General features: G+C 41.4%; 1 protein-coding gene across 3 annotated transcripts in view; it reads right to left on the reverse strand.

Moving 5' to 3' along the window:
- Nucleotides 1–16,760: 16,760 nt before the first annotated feature.
- The window catches only part of LOC124612241 (guanine nucleotide-binding protein subunit beta-5), a 156,177-nt gene continuing 150,175 nt past the window's right edge, over nt 16,761–22,762 (reverse strand). For all 3 annotated transcript variants that reach the window (XM_047140315.1, XM_047140316.1, XM_047140317.1), the window contains one exon: nt 16,761–17,029. In XM_047140315.1, coding sequence (XP_046996271.1) covers nt 17,018–17,029 — 12 coding nt within the window. In that variant the 3' untranslated portion in view covers nt 16,761–17,017. The remainder of the gene's footprint in view (nt 17,030–22,762) is intronic.

Below are 22,762 nucleotides of genomic sequence, written 5' to 3' on the forward strand. Positions count from 1 at the left end.
CCCCCTGTGAAATTCATGCACCCAAGCCACCACAGTGCCGCAAATGAGGCTGCGAATATCCACCTTAACGGCAAAGTTCGAGGAAACAATGTAAGAGTGCTTGTCAACACAGGAGTGCAAACCAGCATATTATTGGTAGGATATGGGGACAGACAAGTGTTAAAACCACCCCATCACAACATTAACGGTCTGAGTGACGAGATAATAATAGCTGCTGGGCATTGCCAAGATCAACTGAAAATCGGAGCTAGCCACTACCCTTTCCCACTGGACATGAGAGGCCCCTTGCACAGAAACCGTACAGAATACCATATCACCTCCAGCCTGTTGTGGAGGAAACTATCCAAAAGCAGCCAGAGGCAAGGATAATACAAACCTCTGCCAGTCGCTGGTCGTCCGCAATCGTCGTGGTCTCAAAGAAATCAATCAATGGAGAGAAGACCTACTGTCTTTGTGTTGATTTGAGAGCAGTAAGTAAGGTAACCTCTCCTGATACTTACACTCTCCCCCGTATCGACGAAACACTGGACAGGTTAGGAAATTGCAAATACTTCACTACCCTTGATATGAAGAGTGGGGAGCACCAAATACCAATTGCACCACATGACAGGCCAAAAACAGCGTTTGTAGTTCCCTCCGGTCTATATGAATTTCTGAGAATGCCATTCGGGCTGCACAACATGCCAGCCACTTTCCAATGCTTTGCCGACTTACTGCTACAAGGACTCAAACCCACAATGTATTTAGTTTATCTAGATGACACGACTGCCTTTTCCAGAACCATAGATGAGCATGTTACAAGGTTAAGAAATGTTTCGTCTAGACTAAGAAGTGCCAATTTAAGTTTAAAAATAGAAAAATATTCCTTTGCTGAGAGCCAAATACAGTATCTAGGACACATTATTAGTGCTGGTGGAGTAAAGCTGCACCCCCGTCTAATTGAAGCAATTAGAACATTCCCTTCCCCTAAGAATGTCAAAGAATTGCAAAGGTTTTTGGGACTCAGCAGTTATTATAGGTGTTTTGTAAAGGACTATGCCACAATAGCTAAACCCCTCACCCACCTGTTGAAAAAGGATGTACCCTATCAATGGACCACTGAGTATGAAGCTGCTGTGCAGCATATCAGAGATTCTCAGACTAGTTCCCCCTTATTGATCTATCCTGATTTCGAAAAACCATTCTTTCTCACCTATGATGCATCAGATTTTGCAGTGGGGGCTATCCTGAGTCAAATTATTGACGGTGAGGAAAGATCACTTGGCCCGTCAGCTGAACCAGGCGGAAATTAATTACAGTACTACAGAGAAAGAATTGCTGGCATTAATGTTTGGAGTCAACTGTTTTAGATGCTATCTTTACGGGAGAAAATTTACAATCGAAACAGATCATGCAGCACTTCAGTGGCTATTAAGTTTAAAACACCCTAGCAGCCATCTCACTCGCTGGGCCCTGAAACTGAGTGAGTATGATTACCAAGTGCAACACAAAGCTGGAAGATTGCACCAGAATGCTCCCACCCAGATTTTGTTACAGAGCATGAAATTCTATACCGCAAGACCCCCCCCCCCCCCCCCCCCCCCCCGGGTAAACATATAGTAATACCTAAAGACTTACAATCCAGAATTATTGTCCAGTGCCATAACAGCATCCAAGCTTGCTAGCTTGCTACAGTGGATGAAGAGCCACAAACGCCCACATTGCCACGAAGTATTGGTGGGACAAAAGATGGTGAGATGTTGCCAAGTATATAAAAAAATTGCCTACCATGTGCCCAAAGAGCACCACCCTCACGAATCAAAATTCCCTTACGATCTCTTCCTGAGACATCAAAACCCTTTCAGTTTGTGGCTTTGGACGTAGTCGGGCCACTTGCTGTAAGTACACAAGGAAGTAAGTAAATCCTATCCACTATTGATAACTTTTCCCGATACCTTATTTTGGTACCCTTCGCTGACATGTCAGCTGAAACAGTAGCAGGAGCTTTTGTAGATCATCTTGTCCTTCCTTTCGGGAGCCCTGAAGGCATCATAACCAATCAAGGAACCAATTTTATGTCCGCCTTATTTGTCCAAGTTTGCAAATTGCTGAGAATTAAAATATGGAGAACCATCCCTTTTCACCTCCGTACATGGCAAGTGCGTACCATAGCCGTTTCCACGAAGCCACTGAATATACCCCTTATGAGATAGTGTTTGGCCGCCCTATGGAATCTCCCTTTGAGATCAATAAATTACCTCCAGGAATCGATCACACAGCTGTTAAGGGGCTAGCCCGCCGCCTTACGGCCATCTGGAAGAAGGAACAAGGCAACAACTGCAAGGTACCCAGGAAGCAGATGGAAGGAAGAATAAAAATACCTTAAAAATGCCTGCCAAACCCCCCCCCCCCCCTGTATAAACCTGGTGATTTGATTTGGTTTAGCTAAAAAAAACCTAGTGTAAAGAAAGAAGAGTGAAGAAACTTGCCCCTCTGTATGATGGACCATAATAAATCATTCCGCTCACTTCCCCTGTTAATGCAGAATTACAACTGCCCGAGCACAAAGCGATCATCCATTTTGATAGGCTGAAACCCTATTCAGGAACTATGCCTCTTCCACCACCTTCTGAGACAAACGCTGGACCTTCAGCAGGTTCTTTTCCCCCTGAGAAGCAGAGAAAATGGAAAGTTCCGCCACCCCCAACTCACCCTAGATATGCTCTGAGATCTAAACACCCATATGCCCTTAGATCCAGGGACTAAACACTAAGGTACTGCTTCATACTTAAGAGATTCACAGTTATATCAACCAAAAGAAAAAGTAACAAGGCTTAAGTAACTGTCTCATTGCTTTCCTTTACAAATGAAAATTCTACCCATACAATATGTATTTTATGCTCCCATACTATGACAACTAAGATGTCGCCCTAGCCTCCCTCTCTGAAGAGGTTACCAGAGCTTTACCTGCCAGCCTGTTCTGCAATGCTCGCCTAGCCTAATTAATACCTAGTTTAACCAGTATTTTATTTATGTTATTGTTATTCTGTTATTTATGTGTTACTACACGCCTAATGGTCGGACAGCAGCTCTATTTTCAGTACCAATACAGTCAATTCTAAATAAGAGTGCTGTATGAAGAAGTGATTGCATTACATCTCTACCTTTTTATTCTAAAGATTCTTTCTCTGAAATGGCATCATGCTTCATTAAGTAATTTTCCTGTTTGAACACCCACAGTGATAATTAATAACATGGAGTACTAACTGAGAAATTTGCTTGTAACGAAGATACATAACCTGTCACTTTGGCAGCAAAAGAAATGTTAGATAAGTCAATGATTATTCCTGTACCGCAGCTACTGGAGGACTCTTTAAAAAAACAGTTATGTTCGCAGATGATACAGGTATGCTCATAAAGGGTCCAAACATTTCCATATGCAACAGTTTGTAGAATAGCAGAACAGACTTACAACTGCTTCACAGCAAACACCGTAATCTTACAAAAACTTACACAATTCCAAACAGAAACCAGAAGTAGAGATCAGTGGCAATCACTTACATGGCCTGCATACACAACAGTGACACTCTAAACTTCTACCATCCCTCACGGTCGCCTGTTCTTTTCCAGTGTAACTCAGAAGGTAAGTTTGGCTACTCTGGGTTACTACGAAATTGTTAACACATGCGCTCCGCCTGTCAGCATCAGCTGGACCTCTCAACGTGAAGTCGCACGTGTGGTGGCCATAATGCGAGGGGTGGAATAACTTCAAACACCTGACACTACTACTACTACTTCCCCGCCCCTCCCCAACCTGCGCTGCCCAAGTCGCACCGGCTGCCATTGCCTGATCCCCCCCCCCCCCCCTCCCTCTCTCCGTACGCCGACCACGCATCTGTTAAAGGGAGCTTATGCATATTAAAATGTAATATCTTCAATATCAACCGATGAATAGCAACTTATCACAGAACAGTACCATCTTCTTACATAATACCTATTGCAAATGTGATTTCTTCCATCATTCGGTCTCAATATAACTCTTGAGGGGAGTTTGGAAGCAAGCAACCTCCAGCTGATGGAATGCGAAGCTGAAACGCATCACAATAACGAAGACGGTCATTATGGGGGTCTTCCGTGCACTGCCATTTAGTTTGGTGGCGCTTTGCATTACTGAGCCTCCTATGAAGTATAGTACCACCATACCACCTTCTGTCTAGCTTGACACATCTCAAGAACCGACTACCTACTCCTTTTCCAAATTCTCGAACAGTTTGACCATTACGTGCCCATCACAGCCTATTCAACCCATATATATCGATTCACTCGAGAAAGGAGTTAGAATACTACTTGCAACAATCACTAATTCCACTCTAATATTACTAATTTATGTGAACTGGATTCTGTAAATGGTTAATTGAAATTCCCCCAAGGACTCGTTCACTCAGGACACACCAGAGCTGTTACCGTTGCACGCGACACGTGCAGCTGCTCTGCAATCTCAGCGCTACAAGCACAACTGCTCCGCAATCTCAGTGTTAACTTGAAACCTGCCTCTCTTGCAGCACGTCCACACTACCTGCTCAACCATGTACTGGGTTTGATAAATTGTTTTACCACTCAGTTTTGGCAGCACCATAAAAACCATATGTGCATCTCCACCAATAAGATCCCTAGGCTTCGAGCCTTCGCCACAGAAAAAAAAAAAAAAAAAAAAAAAAAATTATATATATATATATATATATATATATATATATATATATATATATATATATAATAGAGGGAAACATTCCACGTGGGAAAAATATATGTCTGCTTGTGTCTGTGTATGTGTGGATGGATATGTGTGTGTGTGCGAGTGTATACCTGTCCTTTTTTCCCCCTAAGGTAAGTCTTTCCGCTCCCGGGATTGGAATGACTCCTTACCCTCTCCCTTAAAACCCATATCCTTTTGTCTTTCCTTCTCCTTCCCTCTTTCCTGACGAGGCAACCATTGGTTGCGAAAGCTAGAATTTTGTGTGTATGTTTGTGTTTGTTAGTGTGTCTATCGACCTGCCAGCGCTTTTGTTTGGTAAGTTTCATCTTCTTTCTTTAGATATATATATATATATATATATATATATATATATATATATATATATATATATATATATATATTCCGGTAAGGCTGTTCTGTCACTACAACACGATGCACCACCGGGACACTAAAATAAGTACATTCTGCCAGTGAACGGTGCCTAACCTCTTCTTCCCCACCCAAATATATATTAGAGAGTCAGTATTATGTGCATTTCGTATGTTTAGAAGTGTTGAGCGATGTCCGGCCCACTATGCGTTGCCAGTTGTTAACTGATTAATAATTGATACCAATAACTTGCATTTTTTCTCCCCTATGGTTTTATGTTAGTTTTAAGCATTTCATAATCATTTTGCTGTGCAGCAAAGCCCTTGCTATACTCTATATGTTATATCATGTATGTATTTTTATAATTTATGCCTTTGTTTTGTTCAATATGGACATGTAATTTATATTTATGACCCCAGTATGTAAAGGCCCACCACAGTCCTCGATTCTGTATATGTTGCACTATAGCAACACTCCCATAACGTAAGATTCCCCTTCAGTTGTGATACACGATTTTGTGAGTTAGTGATTCCGGAATCCCATTATGCGCCATGTTTGTGCCCAGAGCCAGACTGGTATATTTAAAAGAAAGTGAAGTGCCCGAATTATCTAAGATACTCAACAGAGAAGAGGTGAATACGCCCCTGTTGAGAAGAAGTGCACTACCCTCTCAGTGAAGAGTGGAAAGAGAAATAGATTTTGCGTTAGAATTAAGTTCACCCAAGTCAGTGAAGAATTGTAGTTCGCACCCCATGTGCATTTTGGACTTTTAAGAGTTTACCCAGACAAATACAAGTTTCATTATTGTTCACCCTACTTCTTACGAAGTAATTTAGTGACGAAGTGTAGAAATTATGAGCGAACACAGAAATTGACACTGCTACCATTTGCAGACAGTGCTCCGCTGTGTGAGTGAGAGACACCCGGTTGTTTATTCAAACAATCACTCCCATGACATTATATGATTGAAGCACCTGCTGAAATAAGCACTAGATTGTTCATGATTAGCACCCATGACATGACTTCATCACCCAACCGCGTAATGGGTTATCTTGTTGGACATATAGTTAGCAAGAGACTTTCACTCAAATGAATTAAAGTTTTCATTGTAGAATGTCACAGTAGTTCGCACCACTACTTTTTTGTAGCTCACCCTGTTACCCCATGAATTTTGGGAATTTTGTAGTAGTTAATCCCCACGAGACATAACCGCTCCTATGGAGACAGAGCACAGTTCCTCCCTCGCCCATACATTGCACTGGGTTGCTACCATTTCTCTGAGTTGCTCCTCTATTCGTTCCAGCCTCAATCATTACTTTGTACCTCCCTCTTTCAGGGCCGTGTGCCTTACATGATGCAGTTAGCACCCGCAAACTGCCCAGCTGATCGGTTTATTCTTTCAGTTTTCGTTTTCATAACCTGATCACCTACCTATCTCTTTCATCTATACTTCATTGACATTTCACAAGGCTCACCTTCATCTGCACCCTGGTTGGTAGCCAATGCTACTCAGACATATTGCCTCCCCCCCAGAGGGAGGAAGAAAAACTCTGCGACAAGTGGATATATCACTGTTGTATCATTCTTATTCTGAAACCCGTTACCTGAACTTGTTCCTGATTATACCCAATTCCTTTTTCTTTAACGTGAGCACCCTTCCAGTTCGCCGCAGGTGGGCCACTCGGCATAAATGGCCAATATGTCGGGCTACCCTGGCATCGTGATTGTGGAGGTATGCCCATGATTATACCCGAAAAACTCTGTGTTAATGCAACATGATTTTCCCATTGGTCAAATCCCTTTTCCTCCTAAGCCACAACACCCATTTTAGCAAATGACTTATGAAACCACTAAATACTGCGAATTCCACCTACACATCTAGTGCAGGCATTGATTAATGCAACCCCACATTTTTGCACTCATGCTGATCAGGATGACGAGTAAGCCTCCTTTCAGCACGACCATACCCCCCTCCTTCCCTCACTACTAACTGATACCCCTGCCATTCTTTGGAACCGCCAGTTTAAATTGGCCAGTGACATTGTGCAGATGAGTCTGTTAACCATTGACTTTTCACCTGTCGTTACAACCTCAGGTATTTAATTACTACTTCTTCATTCACTGTAATACTTCCCTTTCGTAACATATCTCCCAGCTGGAGCTAACATCATTAGTTCATTGCTATAGGCAACAGTATTTTATACACTGTACCCCACCCAGGAGCAGCCACTATCGTATGTTACGAATACTTTCGAGCAACCCAGCCCTACCGTGTGCTACTCAACGGTACTATTTAATAGCTCTCACTGTGATATCACTACCCCCACCGAGGAGGTGTCTGCACACTTGTCTTACACCCATAACGTGCGACTTCCCCCTCTCCTCTGGTATTTACCAGAGCAGCTGATGGTACTACTGTCACCTGACAATTGGTCATCTCTCCCCAATCACTCACATTCCCAACTGGTCCAATCTTTAACTGACCTGGTAAACAAAGAGTCAGGGTACATTATGCTAGACCGTGCCACTGCACTTATCATGGATTGGCACCATTTCTAGTATCTCAGTCATATAGTTATTCCTAGTTCTGTATGTACCCCTTTAATAATTATCCTAATTGGTTTACCCCTATGGGTAGCCTTCAGAAAAGGACTTTTTACGCAACTTCGGTCACCCCTTCCTGCTGTCCCCGAACAGCAACCTCCTGGGGAACATCAAGCTTAAGTCTCGTAATGGGAGCAGGAATGTTTCTTGTTGCCCCATACTGTGAAAAATAGCCATGGTCTGAGTGCCATGTGGATAGAGAAGAAATAGAAATTATTAAAATACCTAAAAAAGGCTTGGCCATTCTCTAGACGTAAGTGATATAGTGCCCACCATGTGCGTGTGAGGTGATGCAAAATGTTAACCCCATTCCCCCTCTTGTGATCTATGCATCACCCCTTCCAGAAACCCCCCACTTATATGCTCTGGCGGAAGTTTCAGTGCGCCACAGCGCACCGTTGCCAGTCGCAGCCAGCGACCTTCGCCGCTGCAGCTGATCGCTGCGCCTTGCGCCACCATTCGCAGCGCCTCACACCACCGCCACTGTCCAAATTTTGTCATGTAAGATTTCATTACCACATTATTGTCATTTTTTCAATGCAAATTATAAAAAAAGAATCCAGAATGTATTGTTAAAATTATGTAAGGCTGTCCTTCGCAGGAGCCCCATAGTAACTGACAAATTGCCCCCCCCCCCCCCCCCCATGCATCACTCCTGCGGAGGGGAGAAGGGTGTACAACGGGGGCCAATACTGAATGGATTTAATAGTATAAAATTTGATTTTTATTTTTCACTTGATGTCTGTCAATGCCTTCTGCCTGGCGGCTAGTTGCCGCAAATCAGTCATGTTGCAAAACCGGACAGAACCACTTTGAAACCCACGTGTTGAACCATCAGCAGCTAAACTCATGTGTTGCTGACGAGGTAATGCTACCAAACTGCGCGTCTTTGATTTTGCCAAACAATAGGGAGGTTTGGAGGTGGTTGTGTGGGGGTGGAACTGCGGCCAGCCACTGGGAACAGACATGCCGTCTGCTCTCTTCTGTTGGCAGCTTGTGACCTGACCAGATGCTTTCCTCTCCTGCTCTCTTGGGCAGCAGCCCATTCAATTTTGGGGGCTTCTCTAGGCCTACCTTTCCTTTTTACGGTATTAACATACATGCATTTAAAATATGTTTGATTTTTCACCTCAACGGGTTCCCACTGCTTTCCCTTCCTCGCTAATCTGACACATTAACAGTGTTTTGTGCAGTCTCACAGGAAAAGGCGTATGGTTCACTCTTCTTTGTCAAGAACACTGTTACAGAGAGCACATATCTCAATATGCTTGAGAACTTTCTTTTCCCACAATTAGAGACTGATGCAAACGACTTCATTTACCCGCAGGATGGCCCACTGCCACACTGGCATCTGGAAGTGAAATCAAAGAATTACTGAACGATGGATCGGTTGCACTGGACCACATGATTCAGCCTTACATTACTGGCCTCCAAGGTCACCAGACCTGACTTATGAGATTGTTTCTCGTGGGGTTAATAAAAGACTCTGTTTATGTGCCTCTGTTACCTACAACAATGAATGAACTGAGACATCGCATAACAGCAACTGTTGAAGCTGTAAGTCAAGACATGCTCACTGCTGTGTGGGTACAATCTCAATACTGCATTGACATATGCCATGGATTTAAAGGGGGGCATATTTAACATCTATTACAAGGTGTGAAAAAATCTTTCTGAATTTCCCTTTCATAAAAAAATCATTAGTATGTTAATTTCATAAATATAAGCATGCCAAATTGGATGCTTCATTTCGATACACTCTGTATTGTGCTTTATCTTCATAGGCATGTAAATCAACATGGAAACGCACAGTTTGCTTCCACAAACCAATCAAAGCACAAGACATGTTACATCATGCAAACGATTTCTGGCTCCAAAACGAAACACAGTGAATGTTCATTTCAATATTTATTCATTATCCATTCATTTCGTATAGGCCATCCTTGGATTACATTATTTCAACTGTCTTGCTTTACATGTTCTGTTGTTTGTCCAGAGCTCCCGCATTCGTTCTCGGTGTTGCTCCTTGCTCCTTTGGGTCCAAGCCTTTCCTGTTTTTAGTTTTGGCTTTTCTTGGAAACCCTGCCAAGGCATAAGTTTTTCCCTTGAGTGGGACATGCTCCAAGATGTCATCATGGGTGATCCCAACTTCTTTAAGATCTTTCTCCACCTTTGTGAACCAGGCCCATTTTGTTTTCTTCTCCTGAAAGTAGGTGATCATATGATTGGTGAGTCTTCCAAGGCTCTTTCGGGTCATATGTCCATAAAAAATAATTCTCCTTTTCCGGATGGTATCGGTTACCTTCTCTATGAAGGAATACAGTTCATGATTATGACGCCTTCCATATTCCCCATTCTCTTTGATGGGACCGAAGATCTTTCTCAAAATCTTCCTTTCCTTGGCCTCCAGTTTTTCGATTAGGTCTTTTTTCGTTCACTACTAGGCATTCAGAAGTGTACAAGACCTTCGAACGTATAACACTGCAGTAAAGCCTTAGCTTCTTTCTCTGATAAGGTGGCTGTTATCCATTCTCCAAGATATATAAACTTTTCAACTCACTTAATTTTGTCTTGACCCACTACAAGCTCCCTTGGTAATGAATTTATGTTCGTTATAAACTCTGTTTTCTCAAATTAGATTTGGAGGCCAGTCTTCTGTGCTTGTACGTTAAGCTCATTAACCTGTCTCTCAGCTGTTTCCATGGAATCAGAAAAAATTACGAGATCATCTGCAAAAGTGAGACAATCGACTTCAAGATTTTGTTTCTTGTAACCCAGCCTGACACCATTTTTAATTCCTTGGTTTTCCAGTTCTTAGCACCACTCTCAAACCACCTTCTTGAGGGCACAGTTGAAGAGCAGAGGTGAGAGCCCATCTCCTTGCCTCACTTCACTCTTTATTTCAAAAGCTTCTGATGTTTCTCCTCTAAATTTCACTTTTGAGGTTGTGTTGGTTAGTGTTTGCTGGATTATAGCTTTGGTCTTCTTGTCTAGGCCAAGTTGTTCTAGAATTCTGATCAGAGTTTTACGACCAATCGAATCATATGCCTTTTTGAAATCCACAAAGATCACAACAAAATTTTCATTCCTGAGCTTCAGGCACGAAAGGATGGATTTGAGTTTCATTATCTGTTCGACGCATGATCACCCCTTCCTGAAACCTCCTTGATACTCTCCCAGCTGTGGGTCTAGCTGTTCTTCGGTCCTAGTTTGCATAGCTTTCGACAGAATTTTATAGGTTGATGATATGAGAGAGATACCATGATAGTTATTTACATCTGTTCTGTCACCTTTCTTATGAATAGGATGAATTATAGCCATGTGGCAGTCTTTCAGTTTCCCAAATCTGGCTGTTAATTTCTGTTAGTTTATCTACTGCTTTATCACCTATATACGTCAAAAGATCAGCAATTATAGAATCTTCCACCGGTGCTTTGTTGTTTTTAAGTGAATGAATAATTAGCTTGATTTCCTCTTACATGGGCGGTGATGAATTTGGGTGTACTTCTACAGAGTCAGTAAAGGGAAATGTGGAGTTTGGAGGTTCACAATTCAGAAGAGCTGTAAAGTAATTTGCTAATATCTGGTAGTTGTTTTTATCATTGTGAACTAGCTTCCCATTTGGAGCTTTGGCGTGTAGGCTTGGAGGATTGTACTTAGTGAGACAGGCCTTAGAAGTTTTGTGTATTTGTCTCCTGGAAGTCTTGTTTAATTTGTGTCAACTGCATTTTCTCAAATGTATGCTTCACTCCCCATATGATATTTGCAGTGTGGAAGTTAGTTTTATTAGCTTCATTTTTCTTGGCATTCCATCTCTGCCACGCATGCTGTCTGTGTTTCACTGCTGCCTCACAATGATTGTTCCACCAACCATACTTCTTCAGTTTCAGAAGTGGAACAGCTTCCTTTTCAGTTATGACCAGGATTTGTTGCAATTCTTCCCAGCACTCTGGATCTAAGGATTCAAGTTTACGAGTGAATTCTGGATTGGGCATCAGCTTTTCCATATCAAAACTGTCTATCTTCTATGCCAGTGTTTTTTTGGAATTTCTTGGAATTAGCTTAATTTTAATCTTTGAAAGATAGTGATCTGAATCCAAATTGGCATTCCTCAGAACTTTAACATTCTGGATCTCTCGTTGTGCTTTTTGGGTGATGGCAATGTGATCAATTTGGTATTCTCCAATATTCGGATTTGGGCACGACCACATTTTATGTTTTCTTGGCAAGTGTTTGAATGCTGTTGATTTCATAACTAGGTTACAAGCTTTGCACAATTCCACGAGACTCTCTCCATTGCTGGAGGTTTTTTTATGCGCTGAGTAATTTCCAACAATGTCTTGGAATTCTCTCTCCTTGCCAAGTTTTATTCATTCATTACTCATTACACGGCCTTGCTGTGCTGGTACTGTGAACGGCTGAAAGCAAGGGGAAACTACAGCCGTAATTTTTCCCGAGGGCATGCAGCTTTACTATATGATTGAATGATGATGGCGTCCTCTTGGGTAAAATATTCCGGAGGTAAAATAGTCCCCCATTCGAATCTCCAGGCGGGGACTACTGAAGAGGATGTCGTTATCTGGAGAAAGAAAACTGGCGTTCTACGGATCGGAGCGTGGAATGTCAGATCCCTTAATCGGGCAGGTAGGTTAGAAAATTTAAAAAGGGAAATGGATAGGTTGAAGTTAGATATAGTGGGAATTAGTGAAGTTCGGTGGCAGGAGGAACAAGACTTCTGGTCAGGTGACTACAGGGTTATAAACACAAAATCAAATAGGGGTAATGCAGGAGTAGGTTTAATACTGAATAGGAAAATAGGAATGCGGGTAAGCTACTACAAACAGCATAGTGAACGCATTATTGTAGCCAAGATAGATACGAAGCCCACACCTACTACAGTAGTAAAAGTTTATATGCCAACTAGCTCTGCAGATGACGAAGAAATTGAAGAAATGTATGATGAAATAAAAGAAATTATTCAGATTGTGAAGGGAGACGAAAATTTAATAGTCATGGGTGATTGGAATTCGAGTGTAGGAAAAGGGAGAGAAGGAAACGTAGTAGGTGAATATGGATTGGGGCTAAGAAATGAAAGAGGAAGCCGCCTGGTAGAATTTTGCACAGAGCACAACATAATCATAGCTAACACTTGGTTTAAGAATCATGGAAGAACCCTGGAGATACTAAAAGGTATCAGATAGATTATATAATGGTAAGACAGAGATTTAGGAACCAGGTTTTAAATTGTAAGACATTTCCAGGGGCAGATGTGGACTCTGACCACAATCTATTGGTTATGACCTGTAGATTAAAACTGAAGAAACTGCAAAAAGGTGGGAATTTAAGGAGATGGGACCTGGATAAACTGAAAGAACCAGAGGTTGTACAGAGTTTCAGGGAGAGCATAAGGGAACAATTGACAGGAATGGGGGAAAGAAATACAGTAGAAGAAGAATGGGTAGCTTTGAGGGATGAAGTAGCGAAGGCAGCAGAGGATCAAGTAGGTAAAAAGACGAGGGCTAGTAGAAATCCTTGGGTAACAGAAGAAATATTGAATTTAATTGATGAAAGGAGAAAATATAAAAATGCAGTAAATGAAGCAGGCAAAAAGGAATACAAACGTCTCAAAAATGAGATCGACAGGAAGTGCAAAATGGCTAAACAGGGATGGCTAGAGGACAAATGTAAGGATGTAGAGGCCTATCTCACTAGGGGTAAGATAGATACCGCCTACAGGAAAATTAAAGAGACCTTTGGAGATAAGAGAACGACTTGTATGAATATCAAGAGCTCAGATGGAAACCTAGTTCTAAGCAAAGAAGGGAAAGCAGAAAGGTGGAAGGAGTATATAGAGGGTCTATACAAGGGCGATGTACTTGAGGACAATATTATGGAAATGGAAGAGGATGTAGATGAAGATGAAATGGGAGATGTGATACTGCGTGAAGAGTTTGACAGAGCACTGAAAGACCTGAGTCGAAACAAGGCCCCCAGAGTAGACAACATTCCATTGGAACTACTGACGGCCTTGGGAGAGCCAGTCCTGACAAAACTCTACCATCTGGTGAGCAAGATGTACGAAACAGGCGAAATACCCTCAGACTTCAAGAAGAATATAATAATTCCAATCCCAAAGAAAGCAGGTGTTGACAGATGTGAAAATTACCGAACCATCAGTTTAATAAGCCACAGCTGCAAAGTACTAACACGAATTCTTTACAGACGAATGGAAAAACTAGTAGAAGCCGACCTCGGGGAAGATCAGTTTGGATTCCGTAGAAATACTGGAACATGTGAGGCAATACTGACCTTACGACTTATCTTAGAAGAAAGATTAAGGAAAGGCAAACCTACGTTTCTAGCATTTGTAGACTTAGAGAAAGCTTTTGACAATGTTGACTCTCTTTCAAATTCTAAAGGTGGCAGGGGTAAAATACAGGGAGCGAAAGGCTATTTACAATTTGTACAGAAACCAAATGGCAGTTATAAGAGTCGAGGGACATGAAAGGGAAGCAGTGGTTGGGAAGGGAGTAAGACAGGGTTGTAGCCTCTCCCCGATGTTGTTCAATCTGTATATTGAGCAAGCAGTAAAGGAAACAAAAGAAAAATTTGGAGTAGGTATTAAATTCATGCAGAAGAAATAAAAACTTTGAGGTTCGCCGATGACATTGTAATTCTGTCAGAGACAGCAAAGGACTTGGAAGAGCAGTTGAATGGAATGGACAGTGTCTTGAAAGGAGGATATAAGATGAACATCAACAAAAGCAAAACAAGGATAATGGAATGTAGTAGAATTAAGTCGGGTGATGCTGAGGGAATTAGATTAGGTAATGAGACACTTAAAGTAGTAAAGGAGTTTTGCTATTTGGGGAGCAAAATAACTGATGATGGTCGAAGTAGAGAGGATATAAAATGTAGACTGGCAATGGCAAGGAAAGCGTTTCTGAAGAAGAGAAATTTGTTAACATCGAGTATAGATTTAAGTGTCAGGAAGTCATTTCTGAAAGTATTTGTATGGAGTGTAGCCATGTATGGAAGTGAAACATGGACGATAAATAGTTTGGACAAGAAGAGAATAGAAGCTTTCGAAATTTGGTGCTACAGAAGAATGCTGAAGATTAGATGGGTAGATCACATAACTAATGAGGAAGTGTTGAATAGGATTGGGGAGAAGAGAAGTTTGTGGCACAACTTGACCAGAAGAAGGGATCGGTTGGTAGGACAAGTTCTGAGGCTTCAAGGGATCACCAATTTAGTATTGGAGGGCAGCGTGGAGGGTAAAAATCGTAGAAGGAGACCAAGAGATGAATACACTAAGCAGATTCAGAAGGATGTAGGTTGCAGTAGGTACTGGGAGATGAAAAAGCTTGCACAGGATAGAGTAGCATGGAGAGCTGCATCAAACCAGTCTCAGGACTGAAGACCACAACAACAACAACAACAACAACAACAACAAGAACAACAACTCATTATTACCTTTAATATTTTATGAATGAGTCTGGGGTGACAGCCAGATCTAATACAGAGCCTTTTGTCCAACTTAGGTTAAAAGGTGTTAGCTTGGTTGAGAGTTATTGAAATCAATGGTAGTGATTCCCTAAAAAGTTATCATAGCATATTCTGATTAAAACTGCTTAGTAATTGACTGTTCAGAAAGTGGACTAGTAGGGGCTACTCAATCTTAGATCTTTCTTTAACTCTATGTGCTCCTGTATTGCCAGTTTTGTTCGTACATGCTGAGCCTTGCCTAGCAAGGCCCACGGCTGCCTGCACGCCAACAATGCTGTGCACACCCCCCCCCCCCCCTCCCCTCCCAGAAATCTGTTAATCACAAAATACTCTTAATTGAGTATACAAGGGCAGTACAATTTAAATTCTTCTGCTTTATGTACATTGATGGAAAGACAGTGCTGTTTGCATGCCACTACATAAGCCATGTCATAACTGCATGAGAGCTCAAACTGTGATTCCAGTCAGAGATGCCGGAGATGGCTGCCGTGTGTTCTCTCTCTCTCTCTCTCTCTCTCTCTCTCTCTCTCTCTCTCTCTCCTCCCCCCCCCCCAAAAAAAAAAATCCTTTTCCGATGAAGGCTTTGCCTGAAGGAGGCAACTTAATGAGTCATTAGCAAGCAATGTTTGCCATAATGGATGATATTCCTACCTGGAGTTTCTATTATTTGATATAACCTTAATTATTACTTTTTATTATAAACACATACTAAGTATGTAGCTAATGGCAACTAACTGTCAATGTAGCTATTATTATTGTGATCAACTACATTGAAATTTTTGGAGTTTATTATTTTTCTGAGAACAATTTACTTACTTACTTACTTACTCCATGGCACTACAGTCCTCCGAGGACCTAGGCCTCCTCAATCACAGATTTCCAATCGCCTCGGCCTTCAGCACGCCTGCGCCACCTCCACACTCCCACTGCTCTCAGGTTGGCTTACACATCTTCCAGCCATCTCACATGCGGTCGTCGTCTTCTACCACCAGGATGTCCCATCATCATCATCATCATCATCATCATCATCTGCGGGAGCCTTTCTTTTGTCATATGCTGGACATGTCCTAACCACCTTAGCCTTATCATTTTGATTGAGGTTAGCAAATTAGGTTCTTTGTACAGAGCCCTTATTTCTTCATTAGTCCTAATTCTCCATGTCTCACCTTCTTTTACAGGACCAAAAATCTTCATTCCCATATATTTAGATTCTTCTCCAAAGTCTCCATCAGTAACCATGTCTCACTGCCATACATAAGAACTGGTTTGATCACTGTTTTGTAGAGTATCAGCTTTAGTTTCCTGCTTTCTTAGAACAAAGACAAAGTGTATACTGCAAACCAGACCAGATAAACAAATATTATGGTTTTGAAAGTATTCTTGAACTAATCATCAGACATAAGTGAGAGAAAAAATGTTCTTCTTTACTCTTCAGATGGCTATAGCATTTTAAGCAGGCACTTGTTGAATTTCTGACAAGAATAAAGGCAGACATAAATAGTACACAGGAATATTCCGTGTAGTAGACTCGCTCAAGATAAACACCTTTAATGACTGATGTAATTTTATTTAGTTACTACATCCATTTAAAACAGTACATTTCACACTACTTTACACATGCAGAAATTACATTTCTTCAAGGTACGAGTAACTACACTAATCCAATACATAATTAATTTGGTTTCTCACTCAGTGGGGGACTAGTATTTTGAAGCTCAGACACACAAACATGAGACTTTGGATTATCATTATAAACTTAATAAATGCAGATCATCTTTGGTTTGGTAGTAGGTATTCTAATGACTATGCCCACACCTGAAATAAGAAAACATATCATAAAAACAAAATTTTGCTGAATATTAAATTAACACAATACTGTCAATTCACATCTAAAATAAATTACACACAGCTGCAATAATAAACTTTTTCTTATCTGGTTAAGTCAGTTTAGAGTGGCGTAAGTTAAATTCATTATCTGGATCACTATTACTGCCACACACAAATATGCTCTAATGACCAGTTTGGTAGCAAATACAGAAAGAAGATCTTAGTGCTTTCCCAACAGAAGAAGCCGTTGGAGACAAGCCGTGAAGGTAGTCTGTGAAAAATTCTGAACACAATTCCTGGATCACTAAACAGAGTTGAGATACTAATTAAAACAAGTTACTAATACATAACTGTAGTAGAAAAATGCTGTACCTTAAAAAGGCTGAGGGGATGGGAAAAGATAAAAACGTGAGGATGATGTTTACAACAGAAACTCCAATTAAAATGAACCAAAAAGGACAGAATATGTTTAGTTTGTGTTTTATGGAGAGAGATCACTACTGTACATCTCTCTGAGCAGTAAACTGCTGTGGCTACAGTGAAAGAAACGCAGAAATTACAATGGTGATAGTAAACTGGCCTTACTGCTGCAGTTTCTTTTCAGACATTTCATAACTGAGACAGATGTTTCTAGTTAAAACAAAGAGCAGACAGTCACACACATTATTTCACTTTGTTCATAATTCTGTAGATTACTACTTCTTGGATAAAGAATGACAGGATAACCATCACCCCCAAACAAGTATTTGCCACAATATATACAAGTCTTCATATATGCTGTCACTCTCCATTCAGTCTAGATAATGCCAAGTGTAGGAGATCCCAAAGTACTAATGTAAGATAAAAAATCTACAGATGAGAGTATTCAAATCCTAATGGTCACCTGCTGAAGCATTCACAACAAATTGCTAGAGTTTGAAGTGTTCCTGTAAAGCAATGGAGTTCAGATAATACTAAGTACAGAAAGAAGGTTACAACCCAAAATTGATAGCAGTGAGAATTTTGGGAACAATTTAACAGTATATCAAGAGGACAGGCTAATCATGGTGGTGTACTTGTCAAAGTAGACTAGCAACTCAAATCCACTGGGACAGAAATTGAAGCTGATTGCAATATTGTTTGGACAAGACTTAATATTAATGGTGGTCACCATACTTGCCCCCAGATCTACATCTTACGTACCATATGGTGAACTGCAGAGTGTACCTTGTATGTAACTGAAAACATTACAGACAACATCAGCTCACTAGTACAAATATTACCCAATCATACTGTTATCATCGTTGGAGGAAACCTTAATCATCCACCAATCAATGGGGATTATTACAGTTTTTAAGTGGTGGACATGACAAGAAACCTTGAAAACAATGTAAGTGCCTCCTGTGGAAATATATTGGATCTAATGGCAGCAAAGAAGAGTTGACCTCTTTGAAGATGCACACACTGAAACTAGTATCAGTGATAATGAGGCAGTTGTAGCAACAATGATTACCAAATTACAAAGATAAACTGAAACAAGAAGAAAGATCACAGCTCACATTTGAAAGAATAGTTGACCATTTCCATCATAGTTTGTGATGGAAGGGCCCCTAAATGGTACAGTTACTGTAAAGGAGCTTCTAAAGAAACACAGACTACTGTGCAATTTGTGTAAAACAAAGCATAGGGATATATAGAGATGCTGAATGAAATCCTTTTGGCTAGCACGAGGGAAATGTGTGAAGAAGCTGTCAATGGCTACTGTACTGGAGTATTATTGAAAGATCTTTCACAAAACCTAAAGATATTTTTGTCATGTGAAAAGGCTATAAGTGACACCACAATAAGTGTCCAGACGCTGATGGACGGAACAGGAACTGAAAACAAAGGAAGCAAATCAAAAGCACAAATACATAACTCCGTTTTCAAATGTTCCCTTACGAAGGAAAATGTAGGATTATTGCCTCAATTTAATTCCTGCATCACTGCAAAGGTGAGTGATGTATATGTCAGCAGTGTTGACAAACAGCTGAGATAACTAAAATTGAAAAAACTCCGTGGCCCAATAGTATCCCTATCACATGCTATACAGCATTTCTGACCAAGTTAGTCCCGCTTCTAATCATAATATACCATAGATCCTTCGGATAAAAAAGGTACCCAGTAGCAGGAAAAAAACAAGGTAATATACATCTACACCATGTGATCAAAAGCATCTGGACACCACCAAAAACATAAGTTTTTCATATTAGGTGCACTGTGCTGCGATCTACTGCCAGGTACTCCATATCAGCGACATCAGTCGTCATTAGACATCATCAGAGAGAGCAGAATGGGGTGCTCCGTGAAACTCACGGACTTCGGTCAGGTGACTGGGTGTCACTAGTGTCATATGTCTGTACATGAGATTTCCACACTCCTAAATCTCCCTAGGTCCACTGTTTCCAATGTGGTAGTGAAGTGGAAACATGAAGGGACACGTACAGCACAAAAGTGTACAGGCCGACTGTTGTCTGGCAGAAACTGCCGACAGTTGAAGAGGGTCGTAATGTGTAATAGGCAGGTATCTATCCAGACCACCACACAGAAATTCCAAACTGCACCAGGATCCACTGCAAGTATTATAACAGTTAGGCGGGAGGTGAGAAAACTTGGACTTCATGGCCGAGCAGCTGCTCGTAACCCACACACCATGCCATAAATGCCAAACAATGCCTCGCTTGCTGTAAGGAGCATAAACATTGGACAATTGAACAGTGGAAAAACGTTGTGTGGAGTGACGAATCACATTACACTATGTGTCGATCCGAATGCAGGGTGTTGTATGGCGAATGCCCAGTGAACGTCATCTGCCAGCGTGTGTAATGGCAACAGTAAATTTTGGAGGTGGTGGTGTTATGGTGTTGTGTTTTTCATGGATAGGGCTTGTAATACTTGTAGTTTTGCATGGCGCTATCACAGCACAGGGCTGCACTGATCTTTTAAGCACCTTCTTGCTTCCCACAGTTGAAGAGCAATTCGGGTAAGGGGATTGCATCTTTCAACACGATCGAGCACCTGTTCACAATGCACGGCCTGTGGTAGAGTGGTTACACGACATTAACATCCCTGTAATGGACTGGCCTGCACAGAGGCCTGACCTGAATCCTATGGAACACCTTTGGGATGTTTGGGAACACGATTTTTATACCAGACCTCACTGACTGACATCGATACCTCTGCTCAGTGAAGCAATCCATTAAGAATGGGCTGCCATTCCCCAAGAAATCTTCCAGCACCTGATTGAACGTATGCCTGCGAGAGTGGAAGCTGTCATCAAGGCTAACTGTGGACCAACACCATATTGAATTACAGCACAACCGATGGAGGTCACCACGAACTTTTAAGTCATTTTCAGCTGGTGTCTGAATACTACTGATCACATAGTGTGCATGGGTAGCAGAAGTGATCCACAAAACTACTGGCCATTAAACTTGACAAGCATCTGCTGTAGAATATTGGAACATATTTTGAGCTCTAATGTAATGAGGCATCTCTACTAGAATCATCTCTTTCATGCCAACTAAAATGGATTCCACAAACATTGACCACGTGAAAACTGGCACTTTTTTCACACGACAGACCGAAAGTCAGGGACAAAGCAGTCAGCTATGTTTGTTATTTCTTGACTTCCAAGAAGCATTTGACTCAGCAACACACATGCACTTATCAAAAGTATGATCACATGGTGTACGAAGTGAGACTTGCGATTGCATTGGAGATTTCTTCGTGGTGGTATCTTGGTTGGAAATACATTGACAAATGTAGAAGTAACTTTAGGTGTGCCTCAGCAAAGTGTGTTGGGACCTTACTGTTCATGTTGTATATTTATGACTTTAAAGATGACATTCACTGTAACCTCTGGCTTTTCATAGATGAAGAAGTTATCTGTAAGAAGGTGCTCCTACAAAAACAAAAAGCTGCACAGATATTCAGGCAGATCTTTGAAATGATTTCAAAATGATGCAAAGATTGGCAAACTTGCTTTAAATGTGCAGAAATTTAAAATAGTGCACTTTACAATATGTAGTACCTTAGAACTACAATATCAATTAAGCACTATTGGTATCAGTCAACTGATACAAATATCTGGATGTAACAATCGCATAAGCTCAGTCATAGGTAAAGCATATGACAAACATTGGTTCATTGGAACACTACTAGGAAAATATAATTCTTCTACAAAAAGAGACTGATTACAAAACACTTGTTCAACACATCATAGAATATTGATCGAGTGTGTGGTATCTGTACAAAACTGGGCTAATGGAGGATATTGAACACATACAAAGTATGGCAGAAAGAATGGTCACAGGTTTGTTTGACTCATGGGAGAACGTCACAATGATGCTGAAAAAGCTGAACTGGTAAACACTTGAAGATAGACACAAAATATTCCCGAAAGCCAATTCACAAAGTTTCAATAACCAGCTTTATGTAAGAAATCTAAGATTATACTACAACCAGTTCTAGGTATGGCAAAGACAAAATTAGGCTAATGACAGTGTGTACAAAGGAATACAAGCAGTTGTTCTTCCCATGCTCCACGTGGTGATTTGCAGAGTGCAGATCCAGAAGTAGAAGTAGAACTAGGAGCAGAAGCAGAAGCAGCACAACAACATGGTGAAATGGACATCTCCTATACTATAGAATGAAATAGTTTGCTAATTATTTGCTCTTGTGTGAAAAATAAATTCACCATAATGTTATAGAACAGAATGCTGCGGTAAGTGGTACCCAAAACATGCATTACAACAGTGCTAGAGATTAAGGAGTTACCAGTTTCCAGTGTTAATGGTCACTTCAGTACAAATAACGTTGTACAATATTTCAGCAAGATGATGCACAACAATCTGTAAAGGCCACATATTTTTATTTTACATATGTCTGCTTGTGTCTTTATATGTGCGGATGGATATGTGTGTGTGCGCGAGTGTATACCTGTCCTTTATCCCCCCCTAAGGCAAGTCTTTCCGCTCCCGGGATTGGAATGACTACTTTCTGGGACTGGATCAGACTCTGAATGTGGCTCTCCAGCAGGGATACGACTTCCTCAAATCCTGCCCTGATATGAGATCCATCCTTCATGAAATCCTCCCCACTACACCAAAAGTGTCTTTCCGCCGTCCACCTAACCTTCGCAACCTCTTGGTTCATCCCTATGAAATCCCCAAACCACCTTCCCTACCCTCTGGCTCCTACCCTTGTAACCGCCCCCAGTGTAAAACCTGTCCCATGCACCCTCCCACCACCACCTACTCCAGTCCTGTAACCCGGAAGGTGTACACCATCAAAGGCAGAGCCACGTGTGAAAGCACCCATGTGATTTACCAACTGACCTGCCTACACTGTGAAGCTTTCTATGTGGGAATGACCAGCAACAAACTGTCAATTCGCATGAATGGACACAGGCAGGCAGCGTTTGTTGGTAATGAGGATCACCCTGTGGCTAAACATGCCTTGGTGCACGGCCAGCACATCTTGGCACAGTGTTACACCGTCCGGGTTATCTGGATACTTCCCACTAACACCAACCTGTCAGAACTCCGGAGATGGGAACTTGCCCTTCAGTATATCCTCTCTTCACGTTACCCACCAGGCCTCAACCTCCACTAATTTCAAGTTGCCGCCGCTCATACCTCACCTGTCATTCAACAACATCTTTGCCTCTGTTCTTCCGCCTCGACTGACATCTCTGCCCCA

This window comes from Schistocerca americana, chromosome 4 (assembly GCF_021461395.2).
Source record: "Schistocerca americana isolate TAMUIC-IGC-003095 chromosome 4, iqSchAmer2.1, whole genome shotgun sequence".
Classification (NCBI taxonomy): domain Eukaryota; kingdom Metazoa; phylum Arthropoda; class Insecta; order Orthoptera; family Acrididae; genus Schistocerca; species Schistocerca americana.